Here is a 16,409-nt window from a genome sequence, read left to right as displayed (position 1 = left end):
ATATATATTTTATACATTATACGCTAATTATAGTATATAATAATTATTAGTATTTTGATTATTATTGAATTGAATATGTATCATAGGTACCAAATATAAAAACCTTAAATTCAATAAAATAACAATATATACATGTCTGGAGCCTCCCCCTCCCAAAACAAAAATGTCTGGATACGGCCTTGATTGAAACCCATATGTATATACAAACACAGATAATTTTCTTTCACACTTGAAAGACGGAAACGCTACACTTCTCTTAATTATTATTATAATAGTCTATATTTCTATAATTTTATATTATTGTTGATAATTGTACGCCTCCTGTAAAATAGTGTAAATACAGGTATATTTTTAAATAGTTAGGTACCTACCTACGTAATAGATTAATGTTAAAAATTAACAAAAATATTTTAAAAAGGTCATTGCATATAATATATAATTTTAGATACTGAGTGGAACGATGAATGTATTGATTTTACAATGATGTGTGTTTTTTTTATTTTTTAATTTTTGTGTCTGTCATAACCTTTTAGGACAGTAAAACTGCTTCGATTTTCTTCAACAGTATCTTGTTTGATGAGAAAGTGAATCTAGTTGGTACTTTGCGAGGTAAAAATTTGAAATTTCCAATATTTTTCAAAAGCGCCGTGAAAAACAAAAGAAAAATTAAGGAAAAACGGGAATTTTTACGCAAAATCTGTTTTCCAGAAAATTGATTTTGGTTTTTGGTGTAACTTTAAAACTGTAGATACATGAAAATTTTACTGAATGTTTATATTAGCATTTCCTATACACCATACAATTTTGAAAATATTTTGACTCTTTTTGAGCTGTTTACGGACATTTTAAGTTTTCAATTTTTTTAGTTTTTTTTTCTATAAATATCAATAAAGTTTTATCTATTGGGTCAAAAAGTGTAAAAATTTAATACAAAGCTCCTGATATATTGTTACAATATCAGTTGAAAAGTATTAAAAATACATAGGCACAATTTTTTTTATAAGCATTTGAAGTTAAAATGTTGACAAAATTTATCAAATTTAAAATTGAATAATTATTTTGTAGTTAAAAATTTATAAAATGTTCAACTTTTGTATCTAAGATCAGTTTGTGTTGTGTGCTCCTTTAAAACCCAATATTTCGTCGCATATAAAAATTAAGAGAATGGAATGATTTGGACATGTATAGAGAGCTGATAATGATATCATAAGAAAAGTACTAACGGAGACCATACATAAAAAAAAGACGGATTGGCAGACCACGAACGAGGTGGATAGATGCCGTAGAGAAAGATATCAAGATGTTGGGAAGAAATGTGACAGTTGACCTGGCATTGGACAGGGAAAGATGGAGATAATTGCTTGTGGCAGCTCAGGTCCTACATGGACCGTTAAGCTAAGGAAGAAGAAGAAGAAGCATTTAAGGTTGGAATTTTGACAAAAACTAGAAAAACTTTTTTGGTTAAAGAAAAAAAATTATGTGGTATCTTGTTTTCAATTTAGATATATTTTTTTAGATATAAAAATCAAAGTTCTTATGAATTTTAACATTTGAAACAGACAATTTTTAATTTTAACTTCTGGTTTTTGAAGGCCCCCTCTAGCTGGAGGCTTACATGTCGTGTGCATTGTGTTTGCGCCGCAAACAGGGCTCGGTGTGTGTGTGTGGATGTTAGTGACGATAGTATCGCTGCTATCATCTTTCATGTGTTCTTTAGACAATTGACAAAAACACGTGCAACAAAAACAATAATTTTATCATGGATAATAATTATTAATTAATAACAATTTAAATAAAATTTTAAGTTTGTATTATTATAATAATCAGTGGCGTGCAGATCACTTTTTCCATGTGGGGCAAAGTTAATTTTTTTACACCCACCACCCACCCAAAACTAAAAGAACGTAGTAAAATAACATTTACAAATTTAATTTTAGTAACTTGTAAAATTCTTAACAAAAAATACCACCCACACCCACCCCATTTTCAAGTGGGGCCTAGGCCCCATTTGTGTCTTGTCTGCATGCCACTGATAATAATCTAATGACGGATAACATCACGTTACGTTACAAATGCAAATTCATGAAATAATAGGTTTATACTCCATATCCTCCCCGTAAGTTAACCCACTTTTTTTGCGCACGCTGAGTATGGTGAAAACTTTACAATACTAGTGTCGGCCTGGTACTTAAAGGGTCAGAAAAAATGTTATTTCAACAAAATGATAAAAGAGTGCTAATAAACAGGTAGTGCAAAATATTATATATTTTTTAAAGTACCAACCTTATTTAAAATACACATTTAAGTTAACTAAATACCTAGTTACAGTAATTATTTATCATAATAAAAATTCATATTATAATAATAATACATTAATACCTCATAATATTATTAATATTATACAACTTAATATTTTTTAATACGATTCAAGTTGTGTAATTGATATTCTTTATATCATTAATTTTTAATGATATTATATATATTAATATCCAGTATCCAATATTCATAGTACTATCGGCCATCGGCCCCCCTCAACACAAATACTGAAATACGGCCGGGGGCGTTCGTGGCCAAGCGGCTATGGCCAGGCCGGGCAGGCCGACACGTCTGGACAATATAGTTCACTACGTATACGCCGTAGTGTTTCACAATGTGAATCTGTAGAACTACAGTGAACTGTATTGTCACAACGTTTTTACCATACTCTACGTGTGCAAAAAACAAAAAAAAGTGGGTTAACTCACGGGGAATAGAGTATAGTAATAAATAATAATAATAAAATATTTTGAATTATAGAAATTCTTTGACCGTGTCGTCTGCGTGCGTACTGTGTTAGAGGTTAGACGTATCGTAGTGGCTTGGTTGGTAGTTGTTTGAGTGTGTTTCCAAAGTCCGATATTGTAAAATAAATTGTTCTCGATATCACTGAACGATAGTAACATACCGATCAATGATCATTGTCTGGTCCATCACCATAAATTACCATTGGGCATTCACCAATCACCACACTACATTATCTAGACCGTGATACTACCACAGTACCACACCATGTTACACCCGCGACCCTCAACTCACCAGTCTGTTATCAACACGTTTTTCGTAATTTTTCAGAATTATTCTTCTCCTTATCAAACCTAGCCCATTAATTTGTATTATTAATTTATATTTATTATTATATATATATTACCTAATTACTATTAATGTATTGCCTACGACAACGACTACACTAGTACACTATACCAGTTACACTTCCACCGTGGTCTGTAATCACGTAAATGCCTTATCCAGTAAAGTTATCCATCAATCATCACCTACCAGCCTGCCGCAACCCAATTACAATTCCGATTTCCGACAGACGGCGTGTCGTACTGTCGTTACTCGACGTTTAGCGTTTATACTTTATTCTACTTTCACTGCACCGGACGGATGGTTGCAGGTATCGTTGTTGATTACAAGACAATAACATTACGTCATAATATTATACTAGCATTTCGCAGTATTTGAAGATAATATCAGCGTTCCTCGTTTTACAATTCTACAGTTTCCAGAACAAGCGTTAAGTATCCACACACGCTTTCCTGTGCACATTTTGGCTAAGCGGCATCCCAACATGGTAAGTACAGAATACAAAAATATGGTACTCACGAGTAAACGACTATCACAAAATACCTCATCCCTTACACATACATTTACCTACTTATGCCGTTTCTTTAAAGGATTGTATTAGGTTTACATTTTTTTTTAGCAATTGTCGATTGTTAAATTACTTGTGCAACTTAAAACGAGCATAACTCCCTTTAAAATAAAAATTTAAAAAAAAAAAACCTATTCACTTGATAATATTCTTGTTAGAACATTTAATAGTATGATAATTCACTTTAATATTAAATATAACAGGGTTAAATAGATTAATCAGAACGTACATTTATCAATGTTATCCATTTGTAAGACGAAGAGAGCGCGTGCGGGTATAGCGTCCTCTTAAGATAATTGCAGATAAAATGATTCTAGAGTACATCATATTTTTGGACGATACATTAATATAAAATTAACTATTCTAGCTCAATTGTTTTCTCTTCTTGAATAGTTGCTATAGAATTTTACTAGGTACCTTATTTTTTTTCATTGCGATTGGTAGTATCTTCATATAATAATAAATAATAATATACCAATCGATGCATTATATATTTTTAAAATCTGAATCTAAAGCACATCATATCATGATACTTATATAAATCAATGGAACATTAGTATATTCCAGCTATATTGGGACTTCTATGAGTATGCCTATCCTAAATCAATTGTTCTCTTTATTATATAGGATCCTATCTGCATTTTCTAATTTTAAATCTGTCCAAAAAATATATACTTTGTATGTTATATTCAGCAGTGTACACTAAAAAAAAAATAGGGATAGCAATTTGAATCAGTTACCTCTATATTGCAGGCTAATAGGCTAATGGCTATAGCCTATAGTTATTTAATAGTTTATTTTCAATATTTTTATACATAGTAGAATTTTTATGATGTAAATATTTTGGAGTCAGGGGTCCACCACCCACCTACCAAAAAATCAGGGGTAACGTCTGCTACCCTTGAACCCTCCACTATGTTCCACTGATTAAATTGGTAGGTAAAAATCGTAATTGTTTGTCTATGTAGGTATATGAAAAAAATAAAATGCATACTATTGAAGCGGTTATTTTATGTAGATAAAGAAATTGAAATCATTTTATTTTAATAATAGGTATGATATTTTTATATACTTGCACATTGTGAATAATTAAATTTGTATGTAGGCACTACTAAAAAATAAAACACAAATAAGTATCTTGTAGTAGGCATACCCTTTTATTTTTCTTATGACTATACTCTATTCAAGATAAGATTCAGCGGCGACTAGTTCTCGTTTCACAACGGTTGGACGTCGTCCACACTACGGCGGCACGTCATGCACTGCCACAGAATAAAGCCACGCCCATGCGAACAACTCTGCCGCCGAAGGCTGTTCTAATTCTGAATAGAGTATAGTCATTTATAATAGATTATGGTTCTGTAATATGTTGAATGTTCACTGTTGTGTATAAATTGATGAACTATCTACAATAACAAACTAGTATGTACATTGGAAATTCTCTTGATATATTTAATATAACATAGGTAGATATGAGTTAAATTTACATAAAAGGAGCCAAACAAATAACTGTATTTTACCGCCCAGTAAATGCCTTCTGGTTTTTTTTAATATAAAAAGTTAGATTATATTTAACAGATGATGATTTTTTTTTCCAACAGATAAGTTTGTTCGGTTTTCTGGCTCTCCGGCTTAGTTTTTGATCAGCGGGTGGTGACCATGAGGCAAATTTAATTAAATTTTTTTTTTATTAGTAATATACATTTAAATTATTATAATATACATATGTTGGTCAGTTTGTATTAACGTAGTGTAGGTACTATGCTGTAAGAGCACCTGTCCCATGTCTGGACCCAAAGAGAACTTTTCTTGGTGCACCACTGTCATAATTTCATACAAAACTATTAGCTATTACTTTTAAAAAGCACTTGCAATTTATTATTAAATACTTATTAATTGTATTAGAAGATTCAGATAACTGTTTGCTTCTAATCTAACTAAAACAAAAATTATATTTAATTATACTTTTATATATTTTAGTCTATAGCCGAATTCTTGGATGGTATGCCATCCTTTGACGAACGCAATTTTTCCCGTTTCCATTCAGACAATGGTCGAAGCAAGCGTGTACCAGTTTACATAACAACCGATGACCAACCTTGCGACCAAAGTTTGTAGTTATTCAATTATATTATAATACATTTTTTCAAAATTTGATTAGTAGTATCTTTCTCATATAATTAATTATAATATATTATAGTATAATGATAATGCTAAATAATAAAATATATTATACTGATACATTATATATTTTTAAATCAACATTGGTTTTCAAATACTAACTCACTATTTGCTGTATATAATTTGCAATGAGTTGTTGCAAACTGTTAATTTTAACTTAAATCATGTACATTGTAGAATTAAAACATACAAATTACTGTAATATTTGTATGTCATTTAATATAAGTATACAATGTGTTAATGTTTTTATATTTTAAAATTAAAATTATATTATTTTTAATTTCAGTTATTGTTACTGACAAGTCAAATTTATTACTCCGGTATTTACATAACCAATGGGATAAAAAGGTAAATGTATAACTCAAAAAACCTATTTAACATACTTAACTTCTTCCTAACTGGTTTTTAAATATAAGATCTTATTTTAACGTCTATTACTATTTGATATATCCATAAAATTTAAAAAAAAAATGACCTCTGTTCTTACTTTAAATTAGGTATTAACATTGATAAAATATTTAACCATATGCAATATTATATAATCAATGTTTTTTATACTGGTTTATCCATTTAACATAACACACTAGTCATTTTAAAAACTAGTAACATTTTGGAAAATATTTTTTTACATAATTATAAGTCGTTAAAACAACATTTTTTAAAAAAAATATATTTTTACTATTTTGAATTTTTATCATTTTTGATTTTTTTGGATTACTTCAATGTTTAAAAATTTAATTTTTGACGATTTATTTATGAGTTAGAAGTATTTAAAACTTAAATCTGCCAGCCACCAAGGGGGTACCCTTCAACATTTTAATCCACTAATCCGCTCATCTAAACTATAAATCTTATAGGTTATAACTAAAGACTGGATTTATAATATTATGTTTTTTGTTTGTAAAATATGGATGCAAACGTGCGCTAAAAAAAGTCAAAATATGCAAGAAAAAATACAAAACATCCATATAAAATTTCAATTTTTATTTAATTTTATTGAAATTTTTATAAACAAACAGTAAAAGGTATAAAGGTCCACACACTGCAGCGGTGTCATTAAATTCTATTGTCTTGGCTTAACCACCGCGGTGATTGGTCAAATGTGTCCTACAGCAATTCACCGCCACCGCTGCAGTGTGTGGGGACCTTTATATAACACAGGGATGCAGTACAAAAATTTAATTTAATTTTTAATCATTAATATATTGCACTCCAAGCAAGTAATTTTAGTAAGTAGGTACGACAAATTTAATTATTTGAAACATAATTTAATATTTCTTTTCTTTGTGCTCAACACTTTTTTGTACCATTAGGTGTATATATGTATGCATTTATGTGAAAATATGGAGACCATGCACACGTTAGTCTCCACTATGTGCACTTTAACTTTTAAGTGATGTAGCGTAGATTTTATAAATTTAGTAATTCAATAAATGGCTTTTTAGTATTTACTTAAATCTGTCAAGAAGTTCCATCACTGGATGGATTTTTCCTTCAAGCCTCCAACCCATAAACTCCCACAGCGAGTACTTATTGTTAAAAAACACATTTACAGATTGTATAGATAAATATTGCAAAAAAAAAAAGTTTTTACTCAACTTTCATATTGTTTTAGAATGTAATATATTACCAACAAAATCATAGAAATATTACTTTGTATTCCAGATAGCCATATATAATATTTATATATTTATTTGACCATTTGTATATAATTATAAATTACAGTAAAATCTAATATGAGTATATGTTAATTATGTTGTATATTAATATGTATAATTTATATTATAGCATGGAGGTAAAAAAAGGGAAATGGTTGAAACGGGCGAAGAATCTGGCTCATCATCTAGAAAACGTCCAAGAGTAGATGTACCTATATTGTAAAACTTTTTGCAATAAAATAATTCCAATGCATATAAGTTATCTAATGTTTTTGGACTAAAATTCCTGATTTGATTGTTTTTAAGAGAAATACAATTTGCTAATTTAAGGATGTTTAGTCTATAGACTATTGCTTAATGAAACTATTTAGTAATACACATGGTATTATTTTGAATGATTTTTATAGTTTGCAATAATATTCAATTTACAAATATTTCTTTTGATATTCACAACTTGTATTGATAATATTGTATGTCTAATATTAAGTCATTCAGTTGTTTAACCTTTTTAAATTGTTTTCATTATATTGTATTTATAATATATGTTAATTGTATTTAATGTGTAACTAAATTAACATTTATTATTTGTGTAACAAAATTGTATACTAAGAATATAAGTAACCCTTTCCAACATTATACTTTATCGACAATTTTATGTTACAACTTACAATACAACACTATTGTTTATTTATGTTCCACCATTAGTGTTAAATAATCTTATATGAAACAAAATTCAATACATTTTTATTTATTTTGACATGTCATTTAAGTTTATTATATCTTGGGGACCAGGTGTGGACTCCTAGTCAAAATTATACATTCGTCTTCGGCTTATACATTATTATGATCGCTTATTATAATTTATATACTTAATATTAATTTATAATGCGAGCTAATAAAATATTTACATGGTGGTCATTAAGTTATACTAAATAATAACCTATTTATTTGACAATAATTTTGATTATAATGTTAAAATTTAATCGATTAATGATTGCCGATTGGGTCTGGGATACCTAAATAAAATTGTACAAAATTCCTATATTTTGTATATTATAGTAAAACATGTTATGTGTGTTGTTTACTTAATATAAGACACTTGGGTGAATTGACCTATTGTCATATTTAAAGGTAAAGTTATAATATGAAAAAATAGGGCATCTTATGGGTTTATATTGATATTTAAATGTTTAATATTACTAATATTAAAGGTAGAAACTCATAATTGGTTTTGTAAAACACTAATTCACTATGTTGCACCTCTGTAAAACAACACAATATGTGGGTGGGTGGGTGGGTCTGTGGCGTCTCTTCATAAGTCAACAATTAAAATTTGACGAATATAGCCTTACCCCTTAGAATTGATTTTATTAAAAAATAAAAATCAATATTGTGTAAAAATTTCCGTATTTCATTAATTTTTCTTTTGTTTTTCATTGCACTTTAGAAAACTACTGGATTTTACTTTTGACTCTCCAAAGTACCAACTAGATTCACTTTTCTATTAGAAAAGATACTGGTTAAAGAAAATCTAAGCATTTTTACTGCCACAATAACCGTGATGACACACAAAAATTTTAATAAAAAACAACATTGTAAAATCGATACATTCAACGCTTTGTTCAAAATCTAAAATGTTTTATTAAAAAAATCAATATTAAATAATATATAGTAGATAAAAATCAGTATTTAAAAAAATTATTTATATTTAATAAAATACCTATATAGATTAATAAAACAAAATCAATTATAAAGGTAAATTTGATAAAAAAATCAGTATTTATAAAAAAGATCTATTTGATAAACCAATTTATTTTCAAAAACAAATGTACACTAATATAAATAATAGTCTTTAATAAAAAAAAAATATATATTTGATAAAAAACAATTAATTCCTTAAAAAATCAATATTAAATATGTAGCTATATAATATTATATATCTATGATAGTATCACACTTTCACGGTTTGTTGTTATTGTTAATGTACATATTAAAAAACCTGGAATAACTATTTTATTTATTTTGTTGTGATTGTAATGATTGTATAATATTATTTGTGTGTACGATAGTACCACGGTTTGTTGTTGATGTACCTATAACGCGTTACCTGATGAATATTGTGATATGATTAATTTGGAATTTATTATTGATACCTATTATAGGTCAATTTTTTTTTTAATACTATAGATAAGTATACCTACCTATAATAGGTATGTCTAATACCTAGACTGACAAACCGTCTCCGCTCAGAATCGTTTTTCTTATACAGTGATTATATCATTGAATTCAAATTTAATACTATCCATTATACAGTGATCCACTTGTAACCTACTGTACAGCAGAGCGACATCCACTTACCCACCTTTTTTAACCATGATTTTTATATACCTACTAGATTTAATATTGATTTTTTTTTATTAAATACTGATTTTTTATCAAATATAGATTTTTTATCTCTGGAATGGAAATATTGGCGTTGGAAAAAGTTGAAAAAGTCAATTTCCGACCATGGGTGGAGGATATAAAAAGAAAAAAAATAATCAACACCATTGTAAAAACGCTCAGAATCTAATATTAATTTTTCTTGTTTTTACAGCAGAAAAGTCATTAATTATTTTGTTTGTATCGAAGTTAGCTGTTTTTTTCTATTTCAATGTTTAATATACTGATGTTTGAAAGGCGATCTTGGCCAATTGAGTTTCGCAGGTAATTCTTTATCAATTTTAATTATGAGAAAGATCTCTCTGCCGAAGCAACTTTTAAGGGTAACGTTAAATAAATAAGACATCCACTTAATACATCACTGTATGTAGTGCTAAAATCATTTTCGAAAATAAATATGGCTAGATCTTTTATATATTTTATTCCCAGTCCTGTAAAGTATTTAAGTAAAAGTATTCAAATACTTTTGTAAGTAGGTATTGAATAACTTTTTAAATACTTTCAGCATGAAGTATTTTTAATGGTATTTTAAATACTTTTTTTTGTATTAAATACTTTTTGGTATTGAATACTTTGGTTTTTTATTTCGAACATTTTATTTTTATTCGAAATAATTGGTTGGAAAAATATTATTGTCAACTACAATAATGGAATAATAATTTTATTTAATGTTCTGTATTTCTGTGTTAGCCGAAGCCCAAAGGTTTGTGAAAACCAGATTTCTAAAAAAAAGTTATTGAATAACAATATTCCTTTAAAACTATTAGATAACTTTTAGATTACCTACTACCTATGTAAACACATAGGTAGTAGGTAATCTACGGTAATCTTATATTACGATAATTAGAAACCCACTTTAAAAATCAAAAGTATTTGAAAAGTATTTCAAATACTTTTTCAAAGTATTTAAGTAGTATCTTAAATACTTAAAAAAAATATATTTGAGTATTTACTCAAGTACTTTTTAAAAGTATTCTTTACAGGACTGATTATTCCTGAAATCTTTGCAAACAATTCTTTTATGGATAATAATTTACGTGTAAAGTTTGGACTTAGTCATCTTTATGAAATACTCTATTGACTCTATACCCGCATTCTGGTACCCACTTCCCATACAAAAAATATAATATTTGTATATTACAGATTATAGTAGAAATATCATACAAGGAATCTCGGGAATCGGGGGCCCCTGTGAATTGCACACCCAACACTCCCGATAATTGCGCCATTGATCGCCTAGCCGGAACCGCTGAAGCTACGAGTATGAAATTTGGACAGTAGTTTTGTTTTGTGATGAAGACACCCACTAAGAAAGGATTTTTGATTCTTTAAAAATGCAATAAATTAACCCCCAAAATCAAAATATATTAATATATAAATATTAAATACTCCTAAAAATCCGGGATGATCAACTATGACATCAATACTAATTTTAGGTATACTGTATAAACATTATTTTCAACTACAAATCTATAGGCTATATATTTTAATCACCCACTTCACTGTCTCTGCAATCTAATGTAGGTAGATTGCTTACCTGATAATATATTGTTCACATAACCATAAGCGAGACTCACGGGCAACTCTACTCGGGATGGCTAAAACTTTAAATATAATATGATTTTGCTTTCATATGCACAGCGGCCACAGCGAATTACACCCAAAAACGGGCAACGCCGGGTTATTCTGTATTTAGCTAATTATAGATACTATAAGTTTTGGTTGATTAAATTTTATTTTGATTAATGACTGATGTTTTACTAATGAAACTCAACAGGTATCTGTTGAGTTTTGGCATTACTGTGTCAGTCTTTAGTCAACATTAATTAAGCCAGCAGACACATAAATCCGTGTACATTTTAGGAATTTGGTTTAAATTATGTGAGAGTAATATCATTTATAATATATGTATAAAATTAACCAATGGCGATATAAATAATTATGATATTGTTTTTTCTTAACTACAGTCAGTGATTTTAAAGCTATGCGTGACCAATACTATAATTTTCAAACACAAAAAGGATCGCAGAACATCATATTCTTTGATGGCCCACAACCAAGTTCGGTTACCTAGTCCAACCCACCTCACCTAGAGATATTAATCCGAGCTTCGATCAGAGTCGTCTATTCCCGTACAAACCACCACCAGCCTTCGGGGGAAAATACGTTTACAAAATTGTCCACGAGCCCGTTCCGACGAAGCTTGGCCACGATAATACCTACCTACTCGATAATCGTAAGTCGTAACACATAAAAAGTAATAATTTCTTTCGCTAAACACGCAGGTCGCATAGGCGGAAATCCATTATAATGAACAAATACCAATCCAAGTCGTCAAATCTCCCCCCCCCCCTAAATAATAATTTATTTATACTTGAGCGGTATAAATAAAAATTAAGAATTTAATAAATAATTGTTATACCGTATAACATATTTAAAAGATTTAGATACAATATTCAGATTTACAAAAATAACAAACATGTTGTTGCCAAGAGCATATTAAGTGTTTGGAAAATGTATAATTCGTGTAGTCACTTATCAGTATTCATTTGTTACGAAAATCTTGAATAATTGCTAATACCTACGGTATAAAAGTTAAAATCGAATTTCCGTATAATATATTTATTCTACGTACATCATCAAATATCAATATGTCAAATATTGCCACTCGAGACAAGAAGTCGTCAGATATCAAGTTGCTATCCAAGACTGAAACGATGCAAATGGTTTTCGACGATCACCGGTAAAATATGCTGAAACCATCGGAAAGCAGGGATGTCCATAGTTTGCCGGTGAACAAGAGATCTCTACCTTTGTCCTTTGTCTCTACCTTATATGGCCGTGCGTGAAAATTCCTCGGGCGATGCTCTCGAAATTGGATTGTCGTTTGTTACGTCCGAGGAGTTGCCAGTTTCGACGGATTCGGTATCGCGTGCCGAATCGTCTGTTTTGGTATTGATGCCACCTGCCACTGTAGAAGATGACTGCTGGATCGAGACGCCGTTATCCGTCTCGTCGCCGTTGCCACTGGTAAAAGCTGGAGTGCGGCTTATGGTAATGGATACGGTATCTAGCAGTGGCTGTAGTGACGCAGGGACGGACCTGGCGGTAACCACGGTCACGCCTAGATGTCCGTCACTGTGGAACCGGATGAAGCGGTTCGTCATGCGTGTGTTCTGTTGTGGTGCGATCGACCGCGCAGACAAAGGGTTTATAATATGGTTTTATTACGATAATATTTGAGTACCAAACGGCCCCTCCTCTTCCCCTCACGTTAAAGCACTCGTGTCGTCTTTTCCGCGCGTGTCTAATTAATTGTACCGCCGCGCTGCCGGCTCTTCGACGCGTGTTTGGTTTACCTTCTTAGTCGTACGCGCTGTTTAATATTCACTTTGCTTTTTCGCCATAGAGAGATGTACTCGACCTGGCTGTATCACCCCGTAAATAGTTATAAATTGTGGCTATGATGCTGCCGTAATAATGTATACCTAATATTATGTAAAATGTATATTGTATCTGTAAATTTACTTGCAAATTATAATATTTTGTTCTTCAGAATTGCGGTAGGTTAGTTAGTGTGTTACATAAAATAGAAATGTAGAAATATTAATAAAAATTATTTAATTTATAAGATTTTAGTCTGTTTATAATAGGTACCTATTCAATAGGTGATTTAAAAAATCCTCCTATAATATTTGGTATATAAATATTAAATGCTTTAATGTAATTATATTAAATTATATTATAATATATACTATAATATAATATTATTATTTAGAACAATTAAAATATAATATAATATATTATATTAATATGATATTATGATGTGTTAGTGATAAAACAAAAGCGCGAAATTCAAATGAACCAATCATAGAAGAGCGGTTCTGAGTTTACCCACATTTGCAAAATACGCGCCCTGGACATACCTATCGCGTGTCATGGTGTCATCTGTCTAAATAAATACCTAATTGCTAACCGTTCCCAGCGTGGTCTAGAAATATTATTGAGGCGTGTACCGATTCATGAAATACCGGTATTCTAAAATATCAAAAATATCGGTAATCGGTATTTTTAAATACCGGCAATTATCGGTACACCGAAAATACCACCAGCTATATACCTATAAATACATATAGGTCAACCTTTTATTTTTAATTATCTATCAATTCAAATACCTATATGTATTTCAATTTTCAACTATACATTAATACAAGTACAGTAAGTACAAATTAATGTACTAAATTAATGTATACCTATAAGGCTGTATTGTATGGCTCCATGTATATTATAATATATGGATACAATAACAGGGTTGGGTAATAATGGCGTTACCTACTTTGTTTGTATTCCATTAGAATTATTTTCAAGTAACGAAAATTTTCATGTATATTAATTTTGATAAGTAATTTCTATAGTATAACGCATTACAGTTTTGAAGTGTTTAGTAGTAACCGGTAACGACAGCAGTGCAGCACTTAAGTTTGAAAAAAATTATTATTTTCAAATTGTTATTTTGGTCAACGTATTACCAGTTAATGGTCAAGCCATTAAGCCGTCAAGATCGCAAAACACTCCCCCCCCCTTTAAAAATCTAATCAACATAAACGGTACTTTAAAACCTATTCTCCATCACTATTCTAGTTAAAACTAACATTTTCGAAATTTATTTTTATAAAAAATTGTAGCTTACCGATGCCGTAAACTTATTAGCCTAGTTATAAAATTCACTCGGAAATGCTTCCGCAGCAAAATTTAGAAACAAGTAAAATATGTATGGAAATGGCTAGCAACAGGTATCGGCTGCGCCTAGCCGCCTAGGTAATAGACAGACTTGGGTAAAATACTTTTAAAAAGTATTTCAAATATACTTAAAAAAAAATGTATACAGAATATGTATTCGAATACTTTATGATAATAATATTCCTAAGTGTTTGGAATACTTCACAAAAAGTATTCCAAATATTTATCGAATACTTTTTTTTTAGTAGATTTAGATTTCAATAGCAAAAATATTACCTTTTCAACTCTGTGTTTATAAATGAACATTATTATAATCTTGATAAAACACACCTATCTGGCTATCTATAATCTATTAGTTATAAAATATTATATTAAAATTAATATTGGATGTTAAAAAATTATTCCGAATACTGTACTCAGAATACTTGTAAAAAGTATTCAAAATACCGTATTGAATACTTTCAAAAAAAAAAGTATTTAAAAAGTATTCAGAATACTACCCAAGTCTAGTATAATAGATTCGGTAAAAAATTAACATTTTTAAATTTTTTTTGGTCAAGGTCAGATTGCCAGTTACATTAATAGTCAAAACCATTTTGGAAGTTCACAAGATGCTTCTTCCCCTTTGAAATCTAGCTAACATAAATGGCACTTTAAAACCTATTTTCCATCCCTGTCCAGACGTTATCCTAGTTAAAACTAACATTTTCGAATTTTTTTTTTTACTCAATAATGTAGCTTACTGATTCAGTGATGCCGTAAACTTATTACATTAGTACCTATTGGGAATTGAGAAATAATAATAGTTAATACAGTAAAATAATGTTTATAAATATACCTAATATCTAATATGGATACCAAGTATATCAATATAATATTATATAATATATTTAATTTTAAATTGCCACAGTTAAGTTTTCAATGATTTTGCATCTGCTTGCATCGTATATTACGAGGAAAATTAATTAAATGTTATATTTAATTAGATTTCTTTAATTACGACACTACGAAAGGGAACAAGGCGAGTCAAACCCCCTCTTCTGGGTTTTTAATTTTGTTTGCCCATGTTTGCCCTCCCCCTGCCGCCAGAAAAATGTCTGCGGACGCCTGTGCTATGAAGGTAATGATTAATAAATATCGATTTCATTCGTATTATTTTTCAGTGTAAAAAATAATAAAATAAGGTACAAATTTGCTTAGTTGTACGATGGCAACTTGCATAAATTACAACAGGATTAAAAACGGTTAGATTTATTTTCAATTGATAAATATAAAATATTATTAGGTACAAACCAACAAAAATCGTTCAATGTTATGTACAGTTATAAATATTATATTATTAAATTTATTTACAGTGATAATAATCGTTAGTACTTTTTACAACTAACTATTACTCATTTTTACATTATCACAATATGACTTTCTTTCCACTCGACACTATTTTTATCCATATATGTAATATATATTAAAAATAGTGTTAAAAATCAAATTATACAATACAATATAAAAAATAAAAGTTATGTTACAGCAATGTACAAAACCACAGAAGTTTTGTACGTGAAATAAATAAAAATATAGAAAGTAACTTTAAAGAAATAGAAGATATACCGGGTGATTCTTTTATCATTGAACACTCGTTATTTCAAAAAGTGTAATTTTTTTTGAAAATATTTTTTTACATAGTTTCAAGTCGC

At 29.3% G+C, this 16,409-nt stretch overlaps 1 protein-coding gene across 1 annotated transcript; it reads left to right on the top strand.

The window, feature by feature from the left end:
* The first annotated feature begins 3,081 nt into the window (after window positions 1-3,081).
* LOC100166387 (DET1- and DDB1-associated protein 1) lies at window positions 3,082-8,367 on the top strand. Its single transcript, XM_016808746.2, has 5 exons — window positions 3,082-3,436; window positions 3,498-3,613; window positions 5,675-5,804; window positions 6,162-6,223; window positions 7,664-8,367. The coding sequence occupies exons 1-5, from the start codon at window positions 3,427-3,429 to the stop codon at window positions 7,754-7,756; spliced, it is 411 nt and encodes a 136-aa protein (XP_016664235.1). The 5' UTR covers window positions 3,082-3,426; the 3' UTR covers window positions 7,757-8,367.
* The last annotated feature ends 8,042 nt before the right edge of the window (window positions 8,368-16,409 follow it).

The sequence above is a fragment of the Acyrthosiphon pisum genome, chromosome A2 (genome assembly GCF_005508785.2).
Source record: "Acyrthosiphon pisum isolate AL4f chromosome A2, pea_aphid_22Mar2018_4r6ur, whole genome shotgun sequence".
NCBI classification, from domain to species: domain Eukaryota; kingdom Metazoa; phylum Arthropoda; class Insecta; order Hemiptera; family Aphididae; genus Acyrthosiphon; species Acyrthosiphon pisum.
The sequence above is the reverse complement of the archived record's forward strand: the minus strand, read 5'-3'. Positions and strand labels throughout refer to the sequence as shown.

Bases quoted from the DNA above. Each gene is read 5' to 3' on its own strand.
- LOC100166387 (XM_016808746.2), top strand. The intron at 3,614-5,674 runs GTAAGTACAGAA...TATATATTTTAG, and splicing joins CTAAGCGGCATCCCAACATG to TCTATAGCCGAATTCTTGGA. The intron at 5,805-6,161 runs GTTTGTAGTTAT...TTTTAATTTCAG, and splicing joins TGACCAACCTTGCGACCAAA to TTATTGTTACTGACAAGTCA.